At 67.7% G+C, this 20183-nt stretch overlaps 3 protein-coding genes across 5 annotated transcripts; 1 reads left to right on the plus strand and 2 right to left on the minus strand.

Moving 5' to 3' along the window:
• Positions 1–2327: 2327 nt before the first annotated feature.
• Positions 2328–4984, minus strand: SLC35E4 (solute carrier family 35 member E4). The gene is made up of 2 exons (XM_086474382.1): positions 4375–4984; positions 2328–2755 (listed from the first exon to the last, which is right to left on the minus strand). Exons 1-2 carry the CDS (start codon positions 4982–4984, stop codon positions 2328–2330), a joined length of 1038 nt encoding a protein of 345 aa, XP_086330508.1.
• A 1394-nt stretch (positions 4985–6378) lies between these two features.
• Positions 6379–9690, minus strand: TCN2 (transcobalamin 2). The gene is made up of 10 exons (XM_086474405.1): positions 9636–9690; positions 8749–8941; positions 8599–8649; positions 8287–8426; positions 8015–8179; positions 7773–7948; positions 7177–7351; positions 6870–7062; positions 6552–6673; positions 6379–6453 (listed from the first exon to the last, which is right to left on the minus strand). The coding sequence occupies exons 1-10, from the start codon at positions 9688–9690 to the stop codon at positions 6392–6394; spliced, it is 1332 nt and encodes a 443-aa protein (XP_086330531.1). The 3' UTR covers positions 6379–6391.
• Positions 9691–12313: 2623 nt separating this feature from the next.
• On the plus strand, positions 12314–19874 carry PES1 (pescadillo ribosomal biogenesis factor 1). 3 transcript variants are annotated; one of them, XM_086474021.1, is made up of 15 exons: positions 12314–12348; positions 12884–12963; positions 13275–13428; positions 13527–13636; positions 14645–14816; positions 15073–15162; positions 16213–16329; positions 16486–16563; positions 16933–17022; positions 17243–17373; positions 17538–17663; positions 17825–18009; positions 18106–18266; positions 18590–18757; positions 19209–19874. In XM_086474021.1, the coding sequence occupies exons 1-15, from the start codon at positions 12325–12327 to the stop codon at positions 19293–19295; spliced, it is 1773 nt and encodes a 590-aa protein (XP_086330147.1). In that variant the 5' UTR covers positions 12314–12324; the 3' UTR covers positions 19296–19874. The 3 variants fall into 3 exon arrangements, with proteins under 3 accessions (XP_086330147.1, XP_086330146.1, XP_086330148.1); XM_086474020.1 differs by having other exon boundaries at positions 18106–18254; XM_086474022.1 differs by having other exon boundaries at positions 18112–18254.
• The last annotated feature ends 309 nt before the right edge of the window (positions 19875–20183 follow it).

Here is a 20183-nt window from a genome sequence, read left to right on the forward strand (position 1 = left end):
CCTGCACCAGGTGGTTCTGCCCTTCCTGCCACGATACCGGCGTGCGCTTCGCGTGGGAGATGGCCCGGGGAGCCAAGGGTGGAGTCCGACAAAAATAGAGCTTTATTTCAGGACAAGTGCAATCAGAGCTGGGCCCTTCGACCCCGGCACGGAGACGGTGAGCGCAGCAGCAGCCACCACAGCCGCCGCATCCGGCGGTGCCGGTGTGCCTGTCGGGGCGCGCCGGCGTCCGTGCCAGGGCGTACACGTGCTGGACATCCCTTTGCCAGGGGGAGCGTGTGCCGTGCTGCAGGCCGGCCCTGTCCCAGAGCGATGGCGGGTGGGTCTGAGCCGTCCCCATCCCCTCTGCCGGGCTCTCGCCATCCCTGTAAGGGAGCCCCAGGGACGGGCAGGCAGCCCTGCCCGCGCCTGCCTGCTCCAGCCACGGCAAACTGGGAGGGACAGGGCCAGAGCCATGGTGGCCGGGAGGGCACGGTGGGGACGAGGACAACACGGGCAGCCCCCTGGGATCAGCACGAGACGTGGGGTTGGGGAAAGGAGAGGGGACGCTCACGCGCCCCGTCCCTCGGTGTCTTGTTCGGCCACGAGAACAGTGGGGACACAGAGCCCCGGGTTTACTCCAGCCAGCAGAGCTCAGTAGTGACGCACACGCACACGTGCACACACACGCACACACGTGCACACACATGCACACACACACGCACACACACATGCACACACACATGCACACACGCAGCTCTGTGTTTCCCCAGGCGGGACAGCAGTCGGATGCGCAGTCGTGTACCTGCAGCCACGTCCCTGAGCGTGCCCAGCCTGCGTGTGCACGCGGGGACAGGCGGGCAGAGCCAGCGCACGCAGCTGCACACGCACACAGGCACCTGCTCACCCGCAGAGCCTGCGTGCACACCAGTACCTGTCAGCCCGCACACGCGCGCACACACGCCCCTGTGCACGCGTGGCTCTGTATTTGCACACACAGAACCTGGGCACACGTGCCCACGGAGACTGTGTGCACCAACGCACCTGCGCACACCTGCACATCGGGCTCTGTGCAGGCTTGTGCACACAGCACCCGTGCACAGCAGCACACCCCTGCCCACGTGCACAAGATCTGCTTGCACACGCAGAGCCTGTGCACACCAACACACATGTGCACCCCTGCACATGAGGCTCTGCACACACAGCAACACACTTGTGCACACCGAACCTGTGCACACCAGCACGTGCATGCCCACACACACACACAGTCGTGCACACGGACACGTTCACACATACACAGGGTCTACAGCGATGTACACGTGCCCACATGCGTGAGACCTGCTTGCACACGTAGAGCCTTCACACACCAACACACACGCACCCCATGCACGCACAGCCGCACGCAGAGACCCGCTCACACTTTCAGAGCCTGTGCACACCCAGACGTGCCCACGCGCACAGAGCTGTGCACACAGAGCCACTTGCACATGCAGAGTCTGTGCACATCAACACACACGTGTGCACAGTGCTGTGCACGCCAAGACACACACATGCACACAGTGCCACGCACAGCAGCGGACACACGTGTGCACAAAGAGCTTGTGCACACCAGTACATCCATGTGCACGGTGCTGTGCAAACCAGCATACGTGCACAGAGAAGTGCAAACCAGCATAGGCACACACAGATCTGTGTGCACCAGAAAACACACGTGCACACAGAGCTGTGCACACGTGTGTGTGCGCAGGGCCACGCACACCAGCACACCCATGTGCACACAGAGCCGTGCACACCAGCACATGTGTGTGCATACAATGCCATGCACAACAGCACACCCATGTGCACACAGAGCCGTGCACACCGGCACACGTGTGTGCACACAGGGCCATGCACACTGGCACACCCATGTGCACACAGAGCCGTGCACACCAGCACAAGTGTGTGCACACAGGGCCATGCACCCCGGCACACCCATGTGCACACAGAGCTGTGCACACCAGCACACACAATGCCACGCACACTGGCACACCCATGTGCACACAGAGCCGTGCAAACTAGCACATGTGTGTGTGCACACAATGCCATGCACCCCGGCACACCCACATGCACACAGAGCCGTGCACACCAGCACACACGTGTGCACACAGGGCCACGCACACCGGCACGTGTGCGCACACCACCACGCACATCTGTGTGCACAGCACCACGCGCCTCAGCGCGCCAGCGTGCACCCAGAGCCGTGCACACCAGCAAACACGTGTGCACCCACCAGCCCGCCTGCGCACCCGCAGAGCCACGCTCGCTCACGCCCCGCAGGCTTCCATCCGCCCCCGTTCCCCGCGGGGACCCTACTCCCTCCGGGGGGGGCCCCGGCCCGGCCGTGCCGCCCAGCGCGCGGCGATGAGGTCCGGCTGGTGGTACATGAACATCCCAGCCAGCATCAGCCCGATGCCCAGGTAGCTGAGCCCGCTCAGGTGGCTGCCGAAGAGCAGGCGGGAGAGCAGCAGGTTGCCCACCACGGTGACGTTGCCCAGGACGTGGACGGTGAGGGCAGAGGTGAGGGAGAGGACGCAGAAGGTGGCCAGGTTGTAGAGGACGGAGCTCAGGCAGCTGAGCAGGATGCAGGCCCAGAGGGTGCCATCGTAGCGCAGGACACCCTCCCAGGAGGGACCCACCTCCAGCGCCACGGCCGCCCCAAAGAGGAGGCAGAAACTGGGCAGGGAGGTCAGGCAGAGCAGGGAGAGGGCGTCCAGCCGGTCCTCCTGCAGCAGCAGACCTGGGGGGTGGATGGGGACAGTCAGCAGGACACCCAGACCCTCCCAGCGGGGACGGCCAGCACCCACAGGGCACCCACTGACACAAGCCCTCCCCCCGGTCAGTGCCCAAGCAGTTAAAAAATCCCAAATGTCAAAGGAAAGGGGGAAATGGGGGGGACACACATGACAGCCCCTTCCACGGAGCTGAGGGTGCCCTGGTTCAGGGGGTGCCCCTGTTTGGGGGTCCAGGCTGCCACAGGGCAGGGTTGGACGGGGCAGTTTTCCCACCCCATTTTGGAGCATACATGGGTTCCACTTCCTACCCCCCCCCCCCCCCCCCATCCTCTTTTTTCAGCTGATATTGCAGCCAGCAGCAGCAATTCTGGGCAAGTGGCCTGTCCCTTCTGTGTCCCCACGACCCCTCCACGTCATTCGGGGACAGCGGGCACAGCCAGGCCAGCTGTGATGCACAGGCGTGCACAGGGGGCACGTGCCGCATCCCCAGGGCCGCTCTCCGTGGGTGCTGGGCAGTGGTGTCCCTCGGGTGGTCACAGCACCCCTGCTGCAGCCACCGGAAGTGTCCCCGGGGACCTTGGGGATGGCACGGGGCGTGTGCCCCGGGCTCTCGGCCCCACGCCAGAGCCCATCCCGTGGCGCCCGCCTGAGTCACCAGCTCTGAGGAAACGCTCCCTTCCCGGCCGAAAAACAACCCGGCCGGCTCCTCTCCACCGCCTGCCAAGGACATCGTGGCTGCCAGAGTCCCCAGGCACGGGGACAGTGCCCCTCAGCAAAGGGACTCGCAGGGGACGTGGCAGCCCGCAGCGCTGGTGCAGGGAGCCCACGGGGATGGGGACAAGGCAGCCTGGGTGTCCCTGTGCCGGGCCAAGGCACTGCCACCCCTCATGGCCCCAGGACATGGGACAGTGTCACTGAGAGACAGCAGTGCCCGTTGGCCACCAACGTTGTTTGCTTGTCACTGACAAACCGGGGTCACGTCACCTCAGGGCCAGGATCACGGCACAGCCCAGACAGGTGGCACTGGGGTGGCACAGGTGACAGGGTGGGCAAGGGATGGCACCAGGGCTGGGGTGGCACTAGGGTGGCATCAGGGACAGGGTGGGCAAGGGGTGGCACTGGGGGGTGGCAACAGGGACAGGGTGGGGAGGGGTTAGTGCTGAGGCTGGGGTGGCACTAGGGTGGCATCAGGGACAGGGTGGGCAAGGGGCGGCACTGGGGGGGTGGCAACGGGGACAGGGTGGGGAGGGGTTAGTGCTGAGGCTGGGATGACACCAGGGTGACACCAAAGCCAGTGTGGGTGGCGAGTGATACCAAGGCCAGGGAGGCAATGGCCAGCCCTGAAATTGGGGTGGCACTGGGGCTACAGGGGCACTGAGGTGGCCAGGGGGGAAAGCAGGTGACACTGGGACTGGGATGGCATGGGCTCGGCGCTGAGGACCAGAGCGCGGCGAGGGTTGGGGTGGCAATGGCACGTCGCTGGTGCCAAGGTGAGCAGAGAGTGTCACCAGCACCGGGGCGGCCCTGGGGTGACACCAACACCCCCGGCGCCCCGGGGGCCGTGCCAGGGGAGGGCGGGCGGGCGGGCGGGCATGCGGGACGGGGACAGGTGGGTGGCACTTACTCTGCTGGATGGACTTGAGGGCGCGGAGGACGGTGGCGGCCAGGAGGAAGCCGCAGCCAGGCTGGTGGAAGCGGAGCCCGCCGGCGATGCTGCAGGCGGCCCCGGCGCAGACGGGCCCCAGGGCGGCGTATTGCAGCGGGTGGTGCCGCCGGCCCCCCAGCAGCCCCGACAGCAGGAGGGTGACCAGCGGGGTGGTGGTGGCCACCGCCTGCGCCACGTCCAGCTGCACGTAGCTCAAGCCCAGGTTGCCCAACGCCACGCTGGTGCAGAAGGTGAGGCTGAGCAGGTAGATCCTGGCACGGGGCCGGGGGGCCGGTGGTGAAGGTCCCCGTGCCCAGCCCAGCGGGTACCCCACGGCCACCCCCGACAGCATGTGGAGGGACGACAGCAGCAGGGGGTAGCGGAACCCGTGGGTGGTGAAGATCCATTTGTTGAGGCCGGCCATGGTGGTGCCGGTGCCCAGCCAGGCCAGGACCGTGAGGGTCAGGGGCAGCCGCGGCGGTGGCGGCCGCCCCCCCTCCGCCTGCCCCGGGTCGGGTTTCCAGGGCCGGAGGGTCCCCTCGCCGACCGTCATCGCTGCTTCATCGCCCCGCCGGGACCGCAGGCACATGGGCACCGGCTCCGCTCCCCCCCGTTGCCACTCGCCGCTCTGCTTCGTCCTCCCCGCGCCGTGTCGAAAGCCGCTGGCCCCGGGAGGCGGCGGCGGCGACGGCGGCGGCGGTGGCGGCGGCGGATCCCCGGCTCCTGAAGGCAGCGGCGACGGTGGCGTCACCTCCCCGGGGGTGGTGGCAGGGCTCAGCCCCGGGGTGCCGGTGCCATGTGCGAGGGAGGCAGCGGCGGCGGCGGCCGGGAGCGAGCGGAAAGTTTGGCGATGGCGGGGAGCGCAGGGAGGGAGGCTCCTCCCCGCCAGGCCGCCGCCGCGTCACGGCCACCGTGCGGGGGTACGGGGGTGCAAGGGCGCGGGGGGGGGGGGGGGGGTGTGCACGCCCAGGGATGCTGCTCGGTGCGGCAGGGCCTGCTGGGAACCGGCGGCCGTGCATCCCCGCCGGAGGCCGGAGCACGGGCGGCTCCATGGCGACGCGGCGGCGGGACTGCGTCCGAGCGGGCGGGGGGGGGGGGAAGGCAGGCGCCATCGCTCCCCGCCCCCCGCCCGGGACCATCGCCCGCCCTGGTAGCGCCACCCTGACCCCAAACGGCAGCGGGACCCCCCCGCCCCGGATGCCAAACGGCAGCGGGACCCCCCAGCCCCGGATGCCAAACGGCAGCGGGACCCCCCCGCCCCGGACCCCAAACGGCAGCGGGACCCCCCCCGCCCCGGACCCCAAACGGCAGCGGGACCCCCCCGCCCCGGATCCCAAACGGCAGCGGGACCCCCCCCGCCCCGGACCCCAAACGGCAGCGGGACCCCCCCCGCCCCGGACCCCAAACGGCAGCGGGACCCCCCCGCCCCGGATCCCAAACGGCAGCGGGACCCCCCCCGCCCCGGACACTGCCTCGCCCCGGCTCCGCTCACTGCCGGCTGCCCCTCGGTGGTTTTTGGGGGTGGATTAAAGCCGGGGGGGTGGGGGGGGATCACGCAGGTTTGGGGCACACCCAGGAGGTCCCCCTTGGGCTACGTGTGGCACTGGGGTCACCGCAGCCCCCGAGCTCTGGGGGTGGTAGGTGGGGGCTCAATGGGGAGGGCCGGGGGTGTCCCCCGCGAGGGTTTACAGAGGACGGCCCCGGCTGGCAGCGGTGGCTCAGACACTCCAAAACTGGCTGCTTTGAGCACCCCAAAACCGGCCGTTCCCAGTGTCTGCCTGCCCCATGCCCGAGCGGGGCCGGGACCGGAGGAGCTGCTGGTTTGGGTGCTCCCATCCCACTGTGCCCGCAGGACACAACAGGGCATTGCGTGTCCCCTCTCTTCCCCGGGCGGGCTTGGGGTGCTGGCACTCGGGGCGCAAGGCAAGCAGGAGGCGGGGAGCCAGCAGGTCCTGTGCCCAAGGCAGGCGTTTCATTGCCATCACCCCCCCATCCTCTACCACTTGCTCAGGCGCAGGGTGAGGCTCTCCCCGTCATGAGGTCTGTACTCGGCAACACCTGCAGAGAGAGGGACAGGGACCCCGGGTGGGAGAGTGGCCGTGGAGGCCACCCAGGACCCCCCGCTGCCTCCCCTGGGACCCCCACCCATCACTCACCCATCTGCAGGCTGGTGCTGGAGTTGGTGAGGAGCTGCCAGTAGCTCCGCTTCTGCTGCTGGGCTTCCAGCCCCATCACCGTGGTCAGGAAGGGGCCCTGGGGGGTGTCCTGGGTGTCAAACCTGGTGGGTGGGAGAGGGGGGGGGGAAGAGTCTGGCCCCGGCACTGCTGGCAGCGGGGCAGATCTGCTGCCAAGCCGTCCAGGCAGTGGGGACTGAGGTGAGCCTGTGGCATGGGTGCAGGGCACGTGGCCACCCCAGGTGTGACACCCAGGGACCCCAGAGGGTCCCCCCCACCCCAGCACACAGGACCACGTACGTGAAGTTCTGGGGTCCCTGCACAGCGGCTGCCTTGAGCACGTCCAGGAGGGAGGCACCGGCGGGCGCGGGCACCGGCTGGTCATAGAGCCGGTGCTGGGGGCACCGCGGCTCGGGGCACACCACCACCAGCCGCACCGTCACCTTCCCCGGCACCTCGAGCGGCGACTCAGGGCTGATGGGCCTCAGCGTGTCTGCAAGAAGGAAGCCACTACGGCGCTGACGGACACCCAGCCACCGCTGCGGGGGCATCTATGCCAACCCCATCCCAGCTCCCCCAAATCTGCCGGCAGCACCGCGGCTCCTACCCGGCTCCTCCCGGCAGCGCATGGAGGCGATGTCCAGGTAAGAGCGGCCATGCAGCGCCGGCAGCGCCTGGGCCATGGTCGCAGCAGTGGTGAAGGCGTCCAGGTTCCCCAGGAGCGCAGCCATGGCCCGGCCGTACGCCGGCTGCAGCCGGCACACGTTGGTGGCGATGAAGACCTGGGGGATGGAGGGAAGGAAGTGGCAGGGCAGCGCCCGGAGGTGGGAGACAGGTCGAGGCCCTGGGCCATGGCCACCGCGCTGCTGCCACTGCTGCTGAGCATCGCCTGCCCGCCCAGCCCCTGCCCCGGGCACCCATGCCTGCACCCGCCCCTGCGCCCACAGCCACCTCTGCACCCGCACCTGCACCCCTGCTTATGCCTGCACCTGTGCCCGTGCTCACACCTACCATGCACCGGCACCCATGCCCACACCTGAGCGTGCACCCAGTCCTGCGCACGTGCCCACCCGCACCTGCCCCCCAAACCTCCACCCCTGCCTGCACCCCCACCAGCTCCTGCACCCCCGCTCCTCGCCCATGCCTGCACCCATTCCTCCACCCCACGTCCCACCCCGGAAACCCCCAGCACATGGCACCCACCTGCATGGCCCACGGGGTGCTGTAGACGTTGCCGAAGAAGCCGTCCTGGCCCTGTGCCTCAACCATCCTCTTCCTCACCCCGCGCCTGGCCACCCGCAGCTCCGCCGCCAGCCTGGTCCCCACCAGCCGCTCCCGCTCCAGGCAGGTGAAGGCCAGCGCTGCCACCGCCTCCGTGTCTGCAGGGACACGGCGTCACCACACCCTTGGGTGCCACTGCCCCGCCTGTCCCCAGGGACCCTTACCCATGGTGCTGCCGCCGGCGTGGTGCCTGAACCTGCCGTGCTGCTCGGCCGTCAGGAGCCGGCGGATCACCTCCTCCCGCACCCGCTTGCGGTGGACGCACAGCGCCAGCACGCCCAGGCTGTACTGGTAGTAACTGGTGAGAGGGTGGCCGTGCCGCCGGGAGCCTGGAGACAAGGTGCCACGTCACTGGGTCAAGCCACTGGCCCTGCAGCTGGACGTGCTGGTGCCCGAGTGGGTGCTCACCACGGTCACCCCGTGGGGATGCTCTCACCCGCCCAGTCCTCCTCCAGGTAGTACTTCAGCCATGTCACCAGTGAGCGCTGGGGACCGTGCTCCGGTGGGGGACAAGCGGCCCGCAGCCCCAGCAGGTACAGCGCCAGCCGCCCCGTCTCCGGCAGCTCCGCCTCGACGCTCCTGCAAGCCACCACGTCAGCTCTCGCCAGGGGCCACAGCCCCCACACCGCACCAGGGGGCTGTCACCCCAATGGCCGAGGGGACCACCCCCGTGGGACACACACACACCCCCCCCCCACACACACACACACACACGTACGTGCTGTGCTCGGCGGCCGCAGCACCCTGCCGGGGGTGGCCGTGGGGCGCAGCGTGGGGCCAGCCGGCTGCCTGCAGGCTCCTGCGGGGACGGGGTGTCAGCGGGCTGCCAGGGCAGCGTGGGGGGGGATGGGGGACAGAGGCACATGGTGGGGACCCGGTGTCCCCCCTTGGGACCTACCGGCCGTAGCGGCGCTGGAAGGCGTCCTGCAGCCGTGCCAGGTACCGCTCCTCCCCACGCGGGTCGTGGTCGCCGGCCAGGCGGAGGGCCAGGTAGACGCTGGGGTCGGGGTCCCGCGCCGGGTCCGCCGCCAGCCCCAGCAGCCGGGCGCTCAGTGCCCGCACCGCCACCGCCGCAGCCTCCCCTGGGGCTTCTACCCGCCACGGCCCCGGGGAGAGGGAGCGGAGGGTGAGCGGGTGCAGAAGGTGGCCGAGCCCACCCCCAGCACCGGTTGCGTGGGGCCGCGGTGGCGATGGAGACCCAGCCCCCCAACCCGGCCATGCGCCCCGTGCCCCCTCTGCGTCCATCCCTGTCCTGCGCAGCCGAAACCTCAAGTCTCCCCACCAAAAATGGGGAACAAACAAAATCAAGCGCCGTGACACGAGGCGGGAGCAAGGAGAGCCCAAAGCCCAGGCGCAGCCACCCTCCCACCGCGCCCGTGGGGCTGGCAGGGGGCCGGGGTGGCAGTCCTGTGCCCAGGGACCCTGCGGGACCTGCGCGGCGGGCGGGCGGCGGGCGCAGGAGCGGGGAGGTGGGCGTTGGGCTTTGGGCCTGGGAAGGGGGCACAGGAATCAGGCTGAACCCCAGCGGGCGCGAGGGAGAGTTCAGCCCCGGGGAACTCATCACCAGGGGGGTTTCACGACGCCAACGTCCTCCCCGGGGCCAGGGCACGGGGCTGGAGCAGTGGATGGTGCCCGTCCCCCCCCCCAGCCCGGCTCCTCGGGGACCTCTCGGCCACCACAGCCGGCTCAGGGACCCGCTCCGGGCATGAGCGAGCCCCGACCCCTGGCTCCAGCGGGACGTGGGGGTCCGGGGGGCTGCGGGCGGTGGCCGGCTGCCGTACTCACCGCAGAGCTGGGCAGGCAGGACCGCAGCCTGCAGCAGGATGAGGAGCAGCCACATGCTGGAGCAGGGTGGTGGGTGCCGCGGCACAGCCCGGCACGGCACGGCACGGCTGGCAGCCCCGGCAGAGGCAGGCAGAGCCCAGCCGAGCCGAGCCGAGCCGGGACACAGCCAGGGACGGGAAGGTGTCACCAGAGGCCGTTTCCGCACGCCGGGGCCGAGTCAGCAGAAATAGGAACAGGACTTTGGAGGCGAAGCCGAGGGGAGCGGGGCCGGGGCAGAGATAAGGCTCTTCCCCCCCCCCCCCAGCTGCCCGCCCTGGCACGAACCGCGCGGGCATCGAGGTCTCCCTGCCCTCCGCACCCCGGCCGGGGCGGCGCGACCCAAACTGCCGGTGTTGGGGGCCCAAAGTGACCGGTCAAAGTCAGCTCGAAATAAAACCAGAGGGGACAAACCCCCCCCCCGAAAATCCTGCGCCCTCCGTCCCCACAGCCTTTGGAAGTGAGAACTCCGCTGCTCGCCTGGAGCGGGATTTTTATGGAAAATGAGGATTAATCAGCCCAGCTCAGCAGACGAGGGGTGGGTATGGGGGGGCTGAACCCCAACAGGTAAATCCCCACAGCCAAGCGGGGGGGGGGGGGGTCCCGGGATGCTGCTGGGGGCTCAGGTCCCCATCTGCCGGGGGACACCCAGGCTTGGAAGGGCGTGACAGGCCGTGGGGATGCCCTCCCGCCCCCCACAAAACCCCTGGCAGGGGCTGAGGACAGGGCTCCTGGACTCCACCCCCCCCCACGCCCCCCCAGGGATGTGACAGGGACCCGACCAGGCACGGCTTGGCCAGGGCGCACCCACGGGTGTCCCACCGGTGACGCTGGGCAGGGAGGTGACCCGTGCCTTCCCGCCGCCGAGGCCAGCTGCCCGCTCCAGGGCACTGGGGGTGGGTGAAGGCGGCAGGAGGGCGGGCGGCACCGCTGAGCACCCAGAGGCACCGCAGGGTGGGGGGGATGAAGCACCCAGGGAGGGCAGCGCACGGTCACCCTGCCAGCTGCAACCCCGCGGGGGGGGGGGGGAGGCAAGTCCCCCCTGGGGGGCACACAAGGAGCTCCAGTGACCCTCAGAGGGCCGGGTCCAGGTTCGCAGCACCCACAGCCCTACGTGGCATCAGACAAACTCACATCAGGCTGGAAACTGAGAGGATTAGGAGAGCGTCTGCACGAAACCACAGCACCAGTTGCCCAGGCTGGTACCAGGTACCACAGACCCAAACCGCGACCAGACGAGGAGGAGAGGGGTTTGCCCGTTCAGGGCGCTGTGTATCCAGAGGAGACGGGTGTTTAGTAGGGAGTAAGACTAGGACAAGGGGGTCTTGACAGACACACGACACTATTCCCCAGCCTGGTAAAACAAAAGGTGCCAGATAGCTCAGCAATGGGAGAATCTCCACAGGAACCAAGGGCACGACTACACAGCTCTGTTAGATAAGATAACCCAAAAGAAAAAATTATTTTAAAATTTCCCTTGAAAAAGTCAAGGGAAGTCTGAACTTTTCAACTTCAGGAAACAGTGCGCAGGCTTCACCGCCTTATGAATATTAACTTCTCCACCCAGGAGATGCATAATGATATGGTAATGAAGCAGACGGTGCGTGATGCAAAGGGGGTTGCGTGTTAAGGGGTAAATGTAGTGCGTGTAGCAGGGGGGTCGGGAAGTCTGTGCCTTCCTTGTACTGCAGCCAGCGGGGAGCGGGGGAGGGTCCTCTGCGGCCGGGAAACGAGGGTGAAAAGGGGCTGCGACCCCAGCAGCTCGGAGAGACCCCACGGGATGCACCCGGTGGGCTCGCCCTCTATCCGAATAAAGGCTCTTTTTGCAGGACTCCTCTGTCTCCTTTGTCAACACTGAGCGCTGGTGCCAGGATTTTCCACGCAAAACTAACGGCCACGAACCTCCCGGAAACGCCTCACCCAGCCCAGACCGGCGACAGGCGCCCAAAACGCCCGCGAGGGCTCGGTAAGGCCATGGCCACAGCGCCGGGGCAGGCCGGGACAGACGAACCCCTTCACACACGGGTCGCCCTGCGGGAGATGCCCCGGCCCCCCGAAACTCGCCGTGTCGGAGGAAACGCTGGGGAGAGAGGAGCGGGTGGGGGACGGCCCGGCGCCCCCAGCGCTGGGGCCCAGGGAGGCCGAGAGAGCCGGGCCTGGCCCCCAGCGACACCCACTGCCAGGCCCTAGAGGGAGGGGACGCCCGGGGACGGTGTCCCGGCGCCAGGGGCTGCTTCCAGCTGGGGAGGGGGCACGGGCAGCCGCAAGGCCTGGGCACCGTCCCGTCCCCGCCGGCGGCCGCGCCCCGCCAGGCCTCTGCCTCGCTGCATCCCGGCATGCCCCGCGCCGCCCCGCAATATCCCAGCGTGCCCCGCGCCGCAGGACCCCTTCCGCTCGGACGCGCAGGGCTGCCCGCGGCGCGCCTGCTGGAGCCCGGCCCCGCGGCCTGCCCCAGCCCGGTCCCGCCGCCTGCCCGCCCTGCCCGCCTTTCCCGAGCTGCCCGCCCTGCCCGCCTTTCCCGAGCTGCCCGCCGTGACCGGCTCGGGGCGGCTCCGGCGGGTCCCGGGCCGCGAGCGCAGGCGGGGCGGGGGCAGGCCGGGGTCCTGCGGCGCACCGGGAGCACGCGGGCAGCGGCGGCGGCGGCGGCGGGGCCATGGGCGGGGTGGAGAAGAAGAAGGTACGGCGGGGCGGCCCGGCCGCCTCCACACACACACACGCACCTGGCACCGGAGCGTCCCCCTCCCCGTTCCCCCTCCCCCCGCTCGGTGTCCACGTTCACACTCCCGGTGCCCGTGTCGTCGTGTCCCGTCCCCGTCCCCCCCCCCGGTGCTGTCCCGTGTCGTGTCTCCCCTCCCTCCCGTGTCGGTGCCCCGTCCTCGCCTGGTAACCGTGCCCGCCCCCTCCTCCACCTCCGGTACCGATACGCGCCCGTGGCTGCTCCCCCCACCTCCGGTGCCGGTGACTCCCCCCAGCCCCGCCGTAGCGGTGCCCGCCCGTGTCGTGCTCCTCCTCCTTGCTACCGGCGCTCAACCCCATCCTCTGGTGCCGGTGTCTCCCTCTGTGCCGGTGCCCGGTGGCCCCATTCTGCCCCCCCCCCCGTCGGTTCCCATTTCTCCCCCCTCTGCAGCCCCAGGAGTCCCGGTGGCTCCCGGGCTGCCCTTCCCGGTGGCGGGGCTCCCCACCCCGTGACCCGCCCCCCCGTCTCTCCCCAGTACGAGCGCGGATCCGCCACCAACTACATCACCCGCAACCGGGCGCGGAAGAAGCTGCAGCTGAGCCTGCCCGACTTCAGGTGCGCCCGGGACCCCCCTCCTGCACCGCGGGGACCCCCCGCACCCCCTGAACCTGCCCAGACACACCCCCCCCCCTGCCCCGGGGGGTGCAGTGGGAGCTGGAGCCCGCGGTGGGTGCGTGGGGTGGCCCTTCCCATAGGGAGCATGGTGGCGTGTCCGGCGTGTGCCGGGCCTTCAGGCTGCCCACTTTGGGGGTTCCCCCACCCCACCCCGAGGGGTGGCAGCGGGGGAGGGGGAGGGAAGGGGCCCCAGGGCGTTCCGCTTTTGGGTACGCGGGTGCTGCGTGTCTGACCCTCGCCGCCGTCACCAGGCGCCTCTGCATCTTGAAAGGGATTTACCCCCACGAGCCCAAGCACAAGAAGAAGGTGAACAAAGGCTCCACCGCAGCCAGGACCTTCTACCTCCTCAAGGACATCAAATTCCTCCTTCATGAGCCCATAGTCAACAAGTTCCGCGAGTATAAGGTCATTGTCCTGCACGAGACCCCCCCGGGTGGTGCCCAGGGGGCCGCTCGGGGCTTGTCCTCTCCTGCAGAGCCCCCGGCCTCCCCCTCTCCCCGCAGGTGTTTGTCCGGAAGCTCCGGAAGGCGTACGGGAAGAGCGAGTGGAGCACCGTCGACCGCCTGAAGGACAACAAGCCCAGCTACAAGCTCGACCACATCGTGAAGGAGAGGTGAGCCGCTGGCCGAGGCCCAGCAGAGCCGTCCTCCTTTGGGAGGAGCTTTCCCTGCAGCCACCCGCACCGGTGGAGCCTTTGCCGTGTCCGTCCCTCTTCAGGAATCCACCTCCTGTGTATATTTGGGGGGGGTTGATGGAAACCGGTGTTTCTGACCTGGAGGAGAAGGCCGCAGCGTGCTGCTTGCTGGCTGTAGCGAAGCACGAGTGAGCAGCGGGTGCCCGGCCGTCCTCGATGGCTCCGGGAAGACCCTGAGAGCTCTCCTTCCCTCCCTGAGCCGTGTTTTCCTCGGAGGGAGGAGCTGGCGGAGGGTGAATCGTGCCAATGGAGTTGGTGAATGTGGTGGCAGTGAGAGAGGAGAGGACCCAGGAGGGTGGGAGCCTGCTCTGACGGGTCTCTTCCTTGTCCCGGTGGCGCCTGGGGCGTCGCTGTGCTGGTGCAGAGGCTAAAACGGCACCGAGGGACGGACGCTGCCCTCACAAGCTCCGTGCTGAGGAGGGGAGGTGGCCTGGGCGCTGGTGGCCTGGGCGCTGGTGGCCTGGGCGCTGGTGGCCTGGGCGCTGGTGGCCGCGCTGCTGCTGGAGCCGTGGGGCCGTGCGGTTTCCCTCCGGCTGCAGCGTTTGAGTCCTGCAGCTTCGGTCTGGCCGAGGAGCCCCGTGGGCTACACCGCAGGCCCCAGGCCCGCTGGCCTCTGAGGGGGTCCAGGCTGGGATTCCCCCCACGCACAGTCCCTGGGGGCGCCCTAAAACCTGTTTACACCCACCCTGTGATCAGGGGTGTTGCCCCATCCCCTTGCCAGGGAGGTTCCTGGCTCCCTGGAGAGCCCTGAACCTCGGGAGCTTTGTGACCGCGGGCTCCTTGGTGCCCAGGAGGGACACCCCGGCCCTGTGGGTCACCAGCTCTGGTGGGACGTGCAGGAGACGGATGCTCCACGGTGCCTGTTCCTTTCTTTGGTGGACGCTGGGGCTGGGTGTGACTCCCCCTTCTCCCCCTGCCCGGGCACAGGTACCCGACCTTCGTAGATGCGCTGCGGGACCTGGACGATGCCCTCTCCATGTGCTTCCTCTTCTCCACCTTCCCACGGACGGGCAAGTGCCACGTCCAGACCATCCAGCTCTGCCGGCGCCTGACCGTGGAGTTCCTCAACTACATCATCGCCTCCCGCTCCCTGCGGAAGGTGGGCGCTGGCGGGAGGGACGGGAGCGAGGCCTCCCTGCCCCGGGGCGGGGGGCCGTGGAGGTGGGGGCGGTGGATGTGCCCGAGCAGGGCACCGGGCCAGCTGTGCTGGCAGCTTCAGGTGGGGAACGAGTCTGCCGGGCTGTCTGCGACACTCCCCTGATGAACCTGCTGACGGCAGAAGGGTTAATAAGGACGGGGACAAGGGAGCACCCGTGGCCTTCCTCCCCCTGAGCCCTCGTTCTGTTCCCTGCCAGGTCTTCCTCTCCATCAAGGGCATCTACTACCAGGCCGAGGTGCTGGGGCAGCCCGTCACCTGGATCACCCCTTACGCCTTCGCCCACGACGTGAGTACCTGGGAAGAGCGCGGCAGGATCCATGTGGGACCCTCGCCGCTCCAGTCCCTGGGGCCGGGGAAGGGTTGAGGGCCCCTCCGGTGGCTCTCGTGCTGCAGAGGCAGGGGAGGCTGTGCCCAGCCTGTGGTGGAGACCATGGGGCCTGGCTCGGGAGGCATGTGGGGACACAACCCTCTTCTGCCCCCCCCCCGGGATGGCTGTACCCGTGTCCCCTGTGGCTGGCTGTACCAGTCTCGGCGGTTCTTTATTTCCTCTTGTCAATTATTAAAATATGCCTTAGTCAGCAATTAAAGATTAACCTGCAGGAATGAGGCTGGTAGGACTTCGGGAAGAGCTGAGTCAGACCCTGCACCCTCTGCCAGGGTGATTCTGCTGCATCCTTGCTCGGTCTGGGCAGGCAGCAGGGCAAGGGGACAGCTGTGGGTGCCACCGTGCCAGGACAGCCGTGTGGCCGTGCTGCACCTTGCCGAGACCCTTGGCAGGCAGGAGTTCACCGCCACGGCAGTGCCCTCTCGTCCCACGCCGGGGCTTTCCAGAGCTTGGCACAGTTGGGTTGAGGCTTTCCGGCCTTATGGCCTTTGGCATGTCCTGGGGCTGGCTCATCCCAGCTCAGCCCTGCAGCATCTCCTCGGCCAACCCACGTCCTTCCTTCCTTCCCGACTCACTCCCTTGAGTTCTGGCTGTTGTGGGGCTGACTGGGTCCCTGCTGGGTTTAGCTCCTTGTCCTGCTCTGCCGTGCTTTGCGCTTCTCACCTAGAGGAGCAGAGTCCCTGGACCAAGTCACCCAGGTCCCCATCCGTGATGGGATGAGGTGCTCCATCTGTCTGAGCAGGTCCCTTCGCGGAGGGGTGGCAGCAGGGACTTGTGCGGCAACCTGCAGAGCTCTCCCTGCCCAGGGTCTGGCAGTGGCCATGGATCTCCAGACCTTGCTGTGAAGGGGGCAGGGTCCTCCTCCCTGTGCAGATGGGAAGGGCTCCTGTCCCTGCAGAGGGGACTCTGGTCCTTTGTCCGTGTGTCCTCACCCTTCCCGTGTGCCTGCAGCACCCCACAGATGTGGATTACCGTGTGATGGCCACCTTCACCGAGTTTTACACCACCCTGCTGGGCTTTGTCAACTTTCGCCTCTACCACTCCCTCAACCTGCTCTACCCCCCCAAGGTGAGGTCACTGCCTGCCCCGGGGGTGTGCCACGCTGGTCCGAGCCCAGAGGGACCACCCGGTGTGGATGGTGGGAAGCGGGCCCGTGTTGGAGGGGCGGATGTTTGGGGGCTCTGGGTTTGGGAGCTGCCTCCCCACCTTTCTCTTTCTCCCCAGATCGATGGCCAGGCTGATGTTGAGCTGAAGCCTGCAGAGGGCAAGGAGTACGCCATGGATTCAGAGAGCTACCTGGAGGTGAGAGACGCTGCCATCACCGTGGTCCGTGGGAGGACCCTGCGTGGCCTTGGTGTCCTGACCACAGGCCTCCTCCTGGCGTGGGGCGCTTCGTCCCTGTGTGGTGGAGGGGGCTGGTCCCAAAGTCCTTGTCCCCATGGGCTGGCCAAGGGAGGAGCTGTGCGTGGCCTCAGGGGCCGCTGGCCTCTCCCCTGCGTGGCGGGGGACGGCAGGGCAGGGCAGCACATGGAGGAGGCCGAATATCTGCCTGGTCCCTAGGTCTTTTGAGCTCCTGCTCTGAGAAATCGTCTTCCTCTGTGAGGCTGCCCCTTTTCCCGCCCCCAAAGCACTGGCTGGGTGTGACGCCTTCTCGGTCTCTTCCTGCTGCAGAAACTGTCGGCTCTGAGCGCCAGCCTGGCCCGTGTGGTGGCACCAACCCACGAGGACGAGGTGGAGATGGACGAGTTCCCAGTGGAGGGGGTGAGAGCCTTGCGGGGGGGGGGGGGGGGGAGTGGCTTAGCCCTGGCCTTGGGTGGTCCTGTCTGTGCTATGTCTTGTGCCTGGGCAAAGGCTGGCAGGGCCTGGTGTGGTGGGAGGGACAGGTGGGAGGATGGGGACAGCGTCCGAGAGCCCCCCCTGTGGAGAGGGGCTTGGCAGGTGCTGCTCTCGGGCAGCAGGCTGGATGCTTTGCTCCGTGCAGGAGACCGCGGAGCAGATGGATGCGAGGAAGAAGGAGCAGGAGGCCCTGGAGAAGCACAAAAAGCTGTTTGAAGGGCTGCGCTTCTTCCTCAACCGGGAGGTGCCTCGAGAGCCGCTGGCCTTCGTCATCCGGTGCGTGGCGGGCAGGCTGTCCCCCAGCAGCCCTGCCACACCGTGCCTGCCTCCCCAGCCTCTCTGCCGGGACTTTTGAGGCCTGTCTGCCTGATGTCCTGCAGGTGAGGTGACCCTGAGGGCCCCTCCTGCCTGCCTGACACCTCGGTGGGTTTTGCTGGCAGGTGCTTTGGTGGCCAGGTCTCCTGGGACAAGTCCCTGTGCATCGGTGCCACCTACGACGCGAGCGACCGCTCCATCACCCACCACATTGTTGACCGGCCCCGGGTGGGGCAGGAGGTTGTTGGCAGGTGGGTGAGGCAGGTGGCCTGTCCCCAGCGTGGCCACGTGAGCTAGTGGGTGTCCCTGGCTGTCCCAGAGCTGTCCCACGCTCTGCTCCCTTGCAGCCCCATGGGCTCCAGAGCTTGGGGTGGGAGGAAAGAGCCTGAGCCCACGTCCCTCTGCCCCACAGGTACTACCTGCAGCCTCAGTGGGTCTTCGACTCCGTCAATGCCAAGCTCTGTCTCCCCGTGGCCGACTATTTCCCTGGTGTGCTGCTGCCCCCGCACCTCTCGCCCTTCGTGGCGGAGCAGGAAGGAGACTACATCCCTCCCGAGAAGCTGAAGCTGCTGGCCCTGCAGAGGGGCGAGAACCCAGGTGATGCGAGGGTCCGAGGTGGGAGTTGAGGAGCCGGGCAGTGTCACTGCCTCAGCAGGGCTTGCTCTCCCGTTGGTAACGGTGGTCTGTCTGTAGGGGAAGAGAGTGAGGAGGAGGATGAAGAAGAAGAGGAAGAGGAGGACGACAATGACAAAGAAGAGGAGGAGGAGGAGGAAGATGAGTCTGAAAAGGAAGAGGAGATGAAATTAAAGAAGATGGAAGAGCAGAAGACTCAGAGCAGCAAGGTACAGTGCTGGGCAGCGGGGTGGGAGCCCTGGGAGGCGGCAGCTCTGGTGAGTTCTGTCCCCGCTGGGGCGCTGCTCGCTGCGGGGCGTCCTGGTCAAGTCCCTGTTCGGGGACCGCTGTGGCTGCGCTGCTCCGGCGGCAGCCACCACACTGCTGGGTCCCGGGCCCACGGTCATGAGCTGCAGCTCCCATTCCCGCTCAGGACCTGCTGCCTGGTCTGGAGGGTGCTGCGGCTCTTGCGTGGCCCCCAGTGAATGGCGTGGAAGTGTCTGTCCCCGGGGAAGGGTGGTGGGTTCGCGGCAGCCGGGGTCCTGAGCTCTCCGGCTCCCTGCAGGCGCTTCCCGTGAAGGTGACGGCTGGCAAGCTGCGGCTGGAGGACCGGCAGCGCCTGGAGCAGGAGCAGCAAAGTGAGGAGAAGCGTCTGGCCATCATGATGATGAAGAAAAGGGAGAAATACCTTTACAAGAAGATCATGTTTGGCAAGAAGCGCAAAGTCCGAGAGGTACGAGCTCTGGGGAGGGGTGCTGTGGGTTGCCTGGGTCCCGGTGCTAGCTCTTCCCAAATCGGCTTGCAGCTACGGGTCGCTAAAGCTGGGTCTGTCCCCATCTCGGGGGAGTGGGAGCAGCTTCTGCTACGGCAGCTCTGGGCTGCTCCTTCCGCTCCTTTCCGTGCCTGGTGAGGGCGGGCGAGGGTGAGGCTCTGGCGTCGCCAGGCTGCGGTCTGTGGGCCCTGGCAGGGCAGAGCTCCCGTGCGCTCCCTCGAGGCCGTGGCGTGTGCTCAGCGAGGGAAGCTGCCGCCGCCCCTCTCCGTGCCCCACGCCTGACCCGGCTGCCGGCAGCGGGTGGGTCCATCTCGCACGTACGGCGGGCGGGTTTGGTGGGACCGAGGGTGGAGCAGCCCTTGGTGTCTGCAGGCGGATCTGACTGTGGGTCTCGGGGGGGGTTTCTCCACAGGCGAACAAACTGGCTGCGAAGAGGAAAGCCCACGACACGGCCGTCAAAGAGGAGAAAAAGAAAAGCAAGAAGGCACGACAAGCGTGACGGGGCCCGGGGGCTCCCCGTGGGGGCTGCTGGATGGCCATGCCCTGCGGTCACCATTGCGCTGGGGTGAAAACCCCTTAGCTTTGCTCTTGGGACAGAAATGCTAAATTAAAACGTTTCCCATCTGTAAATAACACCTCCCACTGTGCCTTTCCCGAGGCTTCCCTCCACCGGTGCCGCTGCCTGGCCTGGCCTGGCCTGCGGGATCAGTGTCATCTTCGTGCTGGTGCCACCTCTGCTTCCTGACCTTGCAGGGGCGGTGAGCGAGGAAGAGGAGGCCAAGGAGCGCTCTGGGCTCTTGCAGGTCCCTCTGGGATTGTTCCTTTTGAGTTTGCACAGCCCTGGGTGGAGGAGCCGAGCCCCCACGGCGGAGCAGGAGCTCTCCGGGGCTGCCCGGCGCGGCGGGGCATTGCGGCGTGTTTTGGAGGCTGGGCACAGAGAGCGGGGCTTTGCCCTGGCTTTGGTGGAGGGGAGTCCATCCTCTGCCCAGGCTGGAGCTGCCCCATGGCATCTGTGCGGTAGGCCATGCTTCTCTTGTATTTTTTTTATTGTTAATTAAAGAAGGTGACGCTTCCCTGATGGTGTGTGGTGTCTGTTCCCTCCCAGCCATGGCGGGGTGGTGCAGTTGCGCTGCGCGTGGTGCTCTGCCCGGTGGTGGACACGGCAGAGGAGGTACGGATCGGTTCCTCTGAGCTGCGTGTGGGGCTGGCGATGGCTCCTCCTGCCCTGGGTGTGTAGGTACATCTGCTGGGATGTCCCTGCTCCAGGTGCCGCAACCCATGGGCACCGTGACTTGGTTTACTCCTTATCACCCGTTGCCAGTCCTTGTTCCCAGTAGCAGGTTTGGGTAGGGTCTGGTCTGGTTTATCCTGGCTGGGTGCCGAGAGC

Source organism: Leptosomus discolor, chromosome 16 (genome assembly GCF_034619465.1).
Source record: "Leptosomus discolor isolate bLepDis1 chromosome 16, bLepDis1.hap2, whole genome shotgun sequence".
NCBI lineage: Eukaryota > Metazoa > Chordata > Aves > Leptosomiformes > Leptosomidae > Leptosomus > Leptosomus discolor.

Excerpts from the sequence above, each read along its gene's own strand:
- TCN2 (XM_086474405.1), bottom strand. The coding sequence starts at position 9,690 with ATGTGGCTGCTCCTCATCCTGCTGCAGGCTGCGGTCCTGCCTGCCCAG. Across the intron at positions 6,674-6,869 it reads CAGGGACCCCAGAACTTCAC|GTTTGACACCCAGGACACCC; the intron begins GTACGTGGTCCT and ends CCCACCCACCAG. Across the intron at positions 6,454-6,551 it reads CAGCACCAGCCTGCAGATGG|GTGTTGCCGAGTACAGACCT; the intron begins GTGAGTGATGGG and ends CTCTCTCTGCAG.
- PES1 (XM_086474021.1), top strand. The coding sequence starts at position 12,325 with ATGGGCGGGGTGGAGAAGAAGAAG. Across the intron at positions 12,964-13,274 it reads CTGAGCCTGCCCGACTTCAG|GCGCCTCTGCATCTTGAAAG; the intron begins GTGCGCCCGGGA and ends CGCCGTCACCAG. Across the intron at positions 14,817-15,072 it reads CCTCCCGCTCCCTGCGGAAG|GTCTTCCTCTCCATCAAGGG; the intron begins GTGGGCGCTGGC and ends GTTCCCTGCCAG.
- SLC35E4 (XM_086474382.1), bottom strand. The coding sequence starts at position 4,984 with ATGTGCCTGCGGTCCCGGCGGGGCGATGAAGCAGCGATGACGGTCGGC. Across the intron at positions 2,756-4,374 it reads CCTCAAGTCCATCCAGCAGA|GTCTGCTGCTGCAGGAGGAC; the intron begins GTAAGTGCCACC and ends TCCACCCCCCAG.